This window comes from Myotis davidii, unplaced genomic scaffold, assembly GCF_000327345.1.
Source record: "Myotis davidii unplaced genomic scaffold, ASM32734v1 scaffold77, whole genome shotgun sequence".
NCBI lineage: Eukaryota > Metazoa > Chordata > Mammalia > Chiroptera > Vespertilionidae > Myotis > Myotis davidii.
The window spans coordinates 6,907,913-6,917,436 of record NW_006289713.1 but is presented as its reverse complement, the minus strand read 5'-3'; the positions used below and the strand labels follow the sequence as shown (position 1 = coordinate 6,917,436).

Sequence of the window (9,524 nt, the reverse complement as noted above, 5' to 3'; positions counted from 1 at the left end):
CTAGGAACAATAGGTCTACTGCCTTGGTCTCTTACCAGTTAGCTCACACTCTGTGGGTCCAGAAGCATTCAGAATCGGGAGGTGGGGCTCCATATTCATAGAAGAGCAAACTGCCGTGAAAAATGATGGTTGGGCAGGTTACCCTGAGCTCTGATGGCTCACAATCGCCAGGATCATCAGGAAAATGTGCCCGCTTCTGCTCTAGACCGTGCTTCCGTAAGTACTTATAATTACGATCCTTTTAAATTAAATTTTAATTGCAAAAGCAATATATTCTCCATGTGAAAAAGACCAAAGCGTTACAGACTGAGCCAAATCTTTCCTTATCACTATACCTGACCCCAGTTCCCTCTCCTTTCCCAAAGTTAACCGCCATAACTCACGTGAAATTCACCTTAATAGACCTTCTGTGCACTTACACACATAAACTGTACCTGCAACATAGATGCACAAAGTATTGTGGAACTTCCTGTGTGTAGGTAGGTTCAAAAAAATGATACCATGCTATGGGTAACCTTCTTCAGCCTGATAGTTTTCACTTAATACTCCATCGTGGAGAGCCCTCCGCATTCGAAGACATTAGATTTACAACCTTTTTCAACAGCTGCAAAACATTTCTTAGTGTGGACGATGCCATCGCTCTAGTCATTCCTCTGTGCTGGAGCGGTTAGGTCGTTTCCCAGTGTTTCTGCAGATGGATAATCCTTCCCTGAACACCTTGCAAAACACCCCTCATGCGAGTGTTTCTCCAGGATAGGTGCAAAGAGGGTGAATGATTTTTTTTTCACTAGTTGCTGCTCAGTTGTCCTTGAAAGTGCCTATAACTAATTCCCCCTCACATCAGTTGTGTGTGAGCAAGATCCCATATCTGACACCCTTCTCACCCCTTGGCATATCAAAGAGTCCTCATGTCACCCGCGTCTTTATAGCGTCTTTATATCTAAAGTGCCCAAGACAGTGTGGCTGACACACAGACGGTGAGCCACTCACATTGGCTCACCTTCCTTTAGCTGGAATCTCCTTTCCCATTGCGGTTCCTGCTCCCCTCCCCTCCACCTGCTCACCCCCAGTGTCTGCACAGGGGCCTCTCCTGAGCTCCGGGTTAGGTGAGGTTGTTCTGAGTCCAGCAATGCCCTCTCTCACTACAGTCGATGAGCTGTATTACTTTCACATTTCATGTGCCGTCTCTCCTACTAACCGCTGACCTGCTAGACACCATGGAATGGGCCTTTTTGCTTCTCTGTTTCCCCAACACCTAGTCCTGGACCCCACGCCTAGTCGGCCTTCAATAAGAGATTTAAAATGAGGGCCATTTTCACGGAGCCACATCCTCAATAGAATGAAAGCCTGTGAAAATGAACAGCGTATCAGCAGAAGAAGAAATTAAGCGGTCAATCTGCTGAACAGCAAAGATTCCTGTATTTCAGGTCTTTTAACGTGATGGAGCGGGAGGGAGGGGGCTAAAGGTAAAACATAACAGAGCTGGAGAAAGGCTGTCCATTTTTAATCTGGAAAGCAATTAGCATGTCACTTCATTGCCGTTGCCCGGGTGGGGGACAGGGCCTCTGCCTGTCGCTGTCTCCGAGTGACCATCTGCTGTCCTTCTGTCCTTCCCACTCAGGGACCACGGTGATGCGGATGACAGCCTTCGACGCGGACGACCCGGCCACAGATAACGCCCTCCTGCGGTATAATATCCGCCAGCAGACGCCTGACAAGCCGTCTCCCAACATGTTCTACATCGATCCTGAAAAAGGAGACATCGTCACCGTGGTGTCACCAGCACTGCTGGACCGGGAGGTGAGCTGAAAGTCACGCATCTTCTTCAAGTGCGGCTCTCACCTGAGGGAAGATGCAGGGCTCTATGCCATGAAGGTGGAAATGAGATATTTACACAGGGCGGTGTGGGAAAACCTATAAAGGGAAATGGGGTATTATATGAACCCAAAACACACACTGTCAGCTCGAATTATTTGAGTTCGTTTAAACTGATGCCTCTGTGTCCTCGGCAACCACTTACTCTGAGCCCTGGTGATCGTGAACCCCAAACCTCACCTCTCTGCCATGAGGGAGAGGGAGGGGGGAGGGAGGGAAGAAAGACGGGGAGGGGGAGCTTTGTCCAAGAGCAGTGATGGTCTCCCGTCACAGCAGGTGGCTTCGCCCTCGTTGCTCCCTCACACCCTCTGCTGCGCACACTGTTTCCCCGGGGCCGCCTTTCCTTCAGTCTCCGCTTGTCCCCCTTGAGGTTGTCCCTGCGACACCTCATCGGCTTCTGGGTTAGATGTCACAGACAGGTGGCACATGGACCTCATTGGTCCATGCTCTTGCTCTGGTTTATCCCAGGGTGTTTTAAAGTTTTCACCTTCGTTGCCATGTCACAGTATTTAGATTTTATGTTTCTTTTTAAAAATTCCAACTTCTGGCCTTTCTGAAAGTCAAAAATTCTGGAAATTTGGGCCGTGGTTTTCGCATGTGGATACTTGGTAATATCAGATGTAAGGGTTACATGGCAGCTGCCCCAGTCAGATGGGCCGTGTGCTTCTGCTCAGGTATGAGCCCTCCTCCATGTGTCCCCTGGCCCTGACCTTCCTCCTGAGCTCCAGGTCACTGCAGACTACCCTCAGCGGGAAGCCTCTCGACTCTTCCAACACAGCGTACCAAACCTTGGGGGTTCCTGCCCACCCATCTATCCATCAGCCCCTCTGCCCAGCCCAAACCTGCCCCCCACCACCACCTGGCATTTCTTGCTCCCCACCTGGCATCACCCCACAAGCATGAGTAGCGACCTGGACCTTCTACAAGTACCCTGCCTTGCAGTCACCACTGGGTTTCCCTAATGGGCTCCGTGCATATTCTCCTTGGTGTTTCTGATTAAACAGATCTGGGGTCAGAAATGCCTTCTCCTCTCCTTTCTGCTTCCCCTGCTATATCACAAGTACTGGTTACACACATCTCTTCCGAGAAGCCGTCCTCCTCCACCTGAGTCTTCCATGGGTTCTTTCTCTAATCTCGGCCTGTGCTTGCCCGTGGCCATCACATGGCGTTTTCCATAAGCTCCTTTAAATTGTCATTTGTCTCCTTAGAGAATATCCTCTTCTTCTTTGTCTAGACCTGTGTTGTCCAATGTGGTAACCACTAGTCACATGTAATTGTTTAAGTCTAATTTTCAGCAATTTAAATTAAATGTAAAAAGGTTCTTAGTCAGACTAGACAGATGTCAAGTACTCAGCAGTTTCATGTGGCCAGTGGTACTGTATTGGCCAGAACAGACATAGACTATCACCATCAACATAGGCAGTCCTGCAGGCAAGGCTGGCCTAGGCTGTAAAGTACTTGAGACTAGAGACTGTGATCATAGGCGTGTGGGTATCCCCATGGCCTGGCACAGTTTGAACACTCCTAAAAAATCCTAATTATATGGGCTTTGGTGTATAGACAAGAATGAATGGGAAAGGAGGCTAAGATTTTTATACTTCAGAGTGGGAAACAGTAGCTAGAAATGGGAAATTATTGCCAATGAGGGTGAGAATGAAATTTGCATAGAAACTATGGTTGTCACTTGAAAAGGGGTGATTGTTTCCATTTAAAAATAGAAAAGCAGGGGGGGGGAAAAGAACAGACTGAGTCAATTTCCTTCATTTTCTCTCCTATTCTCTTTTCAATCTTCCCTAGTAGGTGGCTGCCTGACTGCCATACTATCTTCTTTGGAGGCAAGTAATTACTTTCCAACTCTATCATCCACCCAGGACGCCTGTGTGTACACGCACACACACACACACACACACACACACACACACACACACAATGCAGTGATTTTTCCATCTCAGTTCTCCTTTTACTGATAGAAAAGGTTTTGTCTCTATTTATAAATCAAAGTGATAACATAGTGGATTATTCCATTTTTTAAGGTTTGTTTGGCGACAGATGTGTTTCAAGCTCATTATCTTTTCGTGTGGGTTTTGGCGAACTTGCAATGAGTGTATAATTATGGGAGTTGAATTAAGCACTTCTAGCCACATACATAAACAGCTCAAAAAAAAAGCGACCAACACAATTTAACTAAAATTGGAAAATCAATGGAAATGAGTGAAGAATGTCACTTTCCTATGAAGGTTCCCAGAGTTCAGTGCTGACCCAGCAACATCCCCAAAGAAGCATCCTAGACGTAGGCAAGCATCGCCTGTGTACTTGTGCCGCTATAGCTATTTGTCGGCAAGCTGCTGAAGGATGAAATGAGACTCCGAGTCACTCATCTTCAAAGGGACAGAACTCACACAGCACACAGACCTCTAGTTGGGGTTGCCCACAGTTTGCAATGTTTTCGTCTCACTGCCCTCCTGTGCGTATGGCAGGTTTCCTCAGCAGGACGGGCAATTACTTTTCATTATTTCTGGACACCTTCCGAGTAAGCTCCTGTCTTAGGTGTGGTTTTAAATGCCTACTTTGGGACCTTCTGGGCAGAATGTTTAACACAGATTAATGTCAAGAAAATATCCCATTGGGGGAGCCCAACGAACTTTGTATGATTCCAAGTGATTTTAGGTTTAGTCACCCTGTCTTCACTCACAGTACCTCAAATAGCGTATTTGGGGGTTGGATGCTGTGAGTGTAAACAAACAAGCAGTTTGCTCCCCTCTGGCTCCCCTCCTTGGTGGGAGTGGAGGCTCTGGAAACACACCGGCTGGTTGACATGCACTCAAATGATATGATATAAATTTTTCATTTTGATTTTCCATTAGAACCTTTCCTTTCATGAGTACTCCAAGGAGTCGGCATGCACTGTTTTCTGAGAACTTGCCTGTGTACTTTCCCTGCCCTTCACGTTTTTAATTTGTAATAAAACTTGTCAGTGAGGGCAGTCAAGGACACCAGTAAATAATCATTTTTAAAATTTATTTTTTAGTTATAGTTGACATATCATATTGTATTCAGGTGTACAACATAGAGATTGGACAGTTATATACCTTATGAAGTGATCACCCTGATAAGTCTCGTATCCACCTGACAGCACACATACTAGTATTTATTACAGTGTTATTGACTATATTCCCTAGGCTGTACTTTGTATCCCACCACTTTATTTATAACTGGCAAGTTGTACTTCTTAATCCCTTCCACCTTTTTTGGCTCATACCCCTTCCCACCTGGCAACCATCATTTTGTTCTCTGGATCTGGGAGTTTGTTTCTGTTTTGTTGCTTTGTTTTGTTCTTTAGATTCCACCTATAAGCGAAATCATATGGTATTTGTCTTTCTCTGTCTGACTTATTTCACTTAGCATAACCCCCTCTAGGTCATCCATGTTGTTCCAAATGGCAAGATTTCTTTTTCACGACTGAATAATATTCCTTTGTGTCTGTGTGTGAGTGTATCACTTCTTTACCCATTTATCTACTGATGGAAATTGAGGTTGCTTTAATGTCTTGGCTATTATAACTAATGCTGCAATGAACACAGGGGTGCCTATAGCTTTTTGCATTAGTGTTTTTTATTTCTTTGAATAAATAGCCAGAAGTGGAATTCCGGGTCATATGGTAGACCTGTTTGTAATTTTTTGAGGAACCTCCATACTGTTTTCCATTGTGGCAACATGTTACCATTGTTATTGTTGTCCTCTCTTCTTCCAACCCTCACTCCCCAGATGTTCCAAGTGGGGCCAACTGAGGCAGGTCCCTCACAGAGCTGCTCCTTCCACACTTCCAGGAGAAAGGGATTTTATCTGGCTTGTTCCCTGACATATCCCCAGTCCTTACACATGTGAGATGCTCAAAACTATTGTGTTGAGGGATGGAAAGAAGGATGTGAGGAAGAGAGTGGCAGGCAGCGTGGAGTTTATGCCAGATCTGTGTGCACAGGCTGCTGTCCGGCAGGAAACAAGGGTCCAGGTCAGTTGATGCTGCTTCTCTCTTAATTTCCTGGTATGTTTGAGGTAGTGCAACCTCTGGACCCAGAGCGAATGCAGGGGCAAGACCACCCACTCTGGGCAATGGGAAAATGCTAGAAGGCAGCCCACCTTCTGAGGACCCATAACTGACCCCTCCTCTACCTCCTAACCACGGTCATCAGCTGACCTGGCTGCCCATTTGACAGGCCAGCATTGCCCAGCAGCTGCCATCCAGTGAGTGGACTGAGAAGTGAGTTCTCCTTAAGATGTCCCTCCTCCACTGAGCAGTGACCTTGGGGAGAACAGGAGGACTCTGTGGAAAGTGATAGGGACAGTGGAAGTGACAATGGAAGGAAAGAAGAAAGGGAGGAAGGAAGAAAGAAGGAAGGAAGGAAGGAAGGAAGGAAGGAAGGAAGGAAGGATGAATGGACAGATGAGTAAATATCTAACAGACTGTCTGAGAACTTACTGCAAGACCCACATTCTAGCATGGGCATGTAAACAGAGGAAATTATTTTATTGAGTTGAGAGCTTGGTCGTGTCCTTGTGTACTCATCCAGTAATCGAATTTTTTCACCTTACACCTACCTTGTGTCAGGAACTGCGCTATGCTCTAAAAACTACCGTTGAATAGGATGAGCATAAAGATCTGTGTCTCTTGCTTAAATGTTTGATGAAACATTTGGAGAAAGTAAGAGCCATATATCTTACTAAACAAAATTGGGTTCATTTGGGGCACCGTTTCATTCTTTTCTATAAGCATACTCAGCCCCTCATCTGACGGCTCTGTCTATGGTTTTAAACTATGTCTCTCTGCACTACAAAATAAAATCAGATAAAGGCCTCTAACGTTTGATAAATGGTTTTATTTAGTCTGTCGTCTTAGCTGCTAAAACAGAAATTCTTCACCTAAAATCTGCCAACTTTTTAAACATAGTCACAATTTGGAGCCACTCAGAGTAACTAATGGTCAGTTTTGAGTGTTTTTTTCTTCTTCTGTTTCTTTCATTTTTCTTTTTTGCAAATGGAAACAGTTTCTAAGAGGCCCTTAAAATTCCATCTTAACACTTGAACTGTGAGAGTACCATTAGTCTTTTTTAAGGCATTCGAACTGAGCACTTTGTTATCTTTGTCTGAATTCACCTTTATCTCACTATGTGATATCTCCCAAATAATCTAAGGAAAGTGATAGCCTACCCACAAAAATGTACATACAATAAAAAATACTAAGACTGTAAATGTAATTTATTTTCAATTTTCAGCTGCTAAAGGATTTTCTCAAACTTTATTATGCCCCCAATTTCTAGGCTAAATGTGAAAACAGAGGATTTCCTCCCTTCTTTCCATGGTAACTGTCACATAAGGACTTATTTTTAGATTTCTCTGCATTTATTTACGCTGAGAGATTCAGGAGTCCTTGAATATGTTAGGGGAAAAACTAAAGAATGTTAGCGGGGACAGCTCATGCAAACTAATCAATGAATTTGGATGTGTAGCTGCAAGTCTGAAGAACTATGTGTTTGGTCAATTTGATTTAAGTTCGAATATTGTCACGTAGGGTGCATCTCCAGAAACATACTAAATAAATCTATGAAAATGATGATATCAAGTCAAGCTGCCTGAAAATAAAACAATAGTAATAAAGGAGCGATTTTCAATCTTCTTCATCTCATGGCACACATAAATTAATTACTTAAATTCTGCAGCACACTAAAAAGTATGTTTTTGGCCAATCGGACAAAAAATAGGTATAATTTTGATTCATTCAAATTTTGATTCACGTTGGCTGTTGTCGTTTTTTGTTTTTTTGTTTTTTGTTTTAACTTGACAATCTAAAGGAAAAAGGTCAGTGCCCCTGACTAAGTAGTCAGGTATTGCCCTGGCCAGTGTAGCTCTATGGTTAGAGCATCGGCCTGTGCACTGAAGGTTTGATTCCTGGTCAAGGGGTGAGTTCAGAAGACAACCAATCTATGCATCTCTCTCACATCTATGTTTCTCTCTCTCTTTCTCTCCCTTTCTCTTCTATCCTCCCTCCCTTCCTTCCTTCCACTCTATCTAAAATCAAAGGAAAAAATATCCTGGGGTGAGAATTTTTTTTTTTAAAGTCAGGTATTGCATGTTTTAGAAATTCGTGTAGCACACTGGTTGCAAATCACTGTAATAAAGAATAGCATTTCTCCCATGCTTTGAATGCGTGCTAGAAGTAGTTTTCATACTCTCAGGAAAATAAATGTTTTCAGCCTCTCTGATCTAATGCTAATACTTTTCTCATTATCTTCATGTTTAAAACATTGGCAGTAATTACACACAATTCAATCATGCTGTCAAGAATATCCTCTTTCTTTGTCTTAGTGGGTGGGACCAGAATTATTTAGATAGTAGCATCTTCATCTTTTCTGTGAGGTATTTACTCATAAATATTTTTGTTGGGATAATCTCCTCCATTTTTATATCACTTGCTGCTGAGAAAATGGAGGTGGGGGGGAAATAGATGTAAATAAATTTTTATTATTTTTAGAACAGCTCATTATCCTTGCAAATGAAACACAGATGGTGAGCCACACCTATGCGAATTGCACTTGCTCTGTTGTGTCAGCAGATAAAATGAGACAGGACATACCTAAGGCAGGGTGCTGACCCCTGGGTCTGAAATCCAGTGGCAAGCATGCTGGCCTCCCGCTGATGACAATGGGGTGAGAGATGGGGAGAACAGGGCTTTACTGGGGGACCTCCTTCACTTCCCCATTCTGGATAAAATCTGGCAGGAGCCCTTGATGAGTCTCAGAGCTCTGTTGGTGACTTAACCATCTCCCCCACACTCCACATTTGGCCTATCAACCCATTATAGTTAGGGCTGTGTCTGGTCACTTAGTATAACCTCAACTTAGCAGAAACCTGATCTGAGAGTCATTGGCCAAGGGCATGGGTGCTGGCTATAGACTGTGGATTCAGAGCTACCTCTACCTCTTCTCAGATGTGAGACCTTGGGCAGGTCACTTAACCTCTCTAAACCTCAGTTTCTTCATCTGCCACAATGAGAATCACCATACTCCCCATTTCATAGGCTTATCAGGAAGATTAATTAAGACATGTCACCCTGTAATTACTAGTTGATATTAGTTATTTTCATGATAGACAATGAGGTTGGAGAAGGAATGTGAAGGAAGTACATTTATGCTCTGCCCACACAGCAGAGAATCAGGCAGGCTCTTGGTGTTCAATGAAACACTGAGGTAACCTAGCTGCCAAAATTCAGGGACAAAATGTGTCACACATGTATGGAGAACCTACCAATGTTTGTTGAATCCATGATACAATGCTGGACATCAGAGATGCAAAACTCAAGCTGCCTGGTAAGGAGGTAAAGCAGATGTGTTGATAGCAAACACACACAAATATGTGCTGTTTGAATGAAGCTTTAATGGATGAGTGGAAACCTGCACTGAGGAAGCTGAGGGAAGGGCATTATCGGGACAAGAACAGCGTGAGCAAAGGCGTGGCAGAAAGAATAGGAAATCGAGGTGTCCTGTTGACAGACCCAAAAAAGGGCAGGGAGTTGATACAAAGGGCTTCAAATGTCATCCTACGCATTATGGGTATATCCTACTGTAAATGCAATATCACCAAACACATTTACACAT

At 43.9% G+C, this 9,524-nt stretch overlaps 1 protein-coding gene across 3 annotated transcripts in view; it reads left to right on the top strand.

Annotated features, from left to right (window-relative positions):
• Positions 1-9,524, top strand: part of CDH13 (cadherin 13) — a 1,006,079-nt gene that overhangs the window by 767,464 nt on the left and 229,091 nt on the right. For all 3 annotated transcript variants that reach the window (XM_006762254.2, XM_015562993.1, XM_015562994.1), the window contains exon 7: positions 1,622-1,800. In XM_006762254.2, the coding sequence (XP_006762317.1) occupies positions 1,622-1,800 (179 nt within the window). The remainder of the gene's footprint in view (positions 1-1,621; positions 1,801-9,524) is intronic.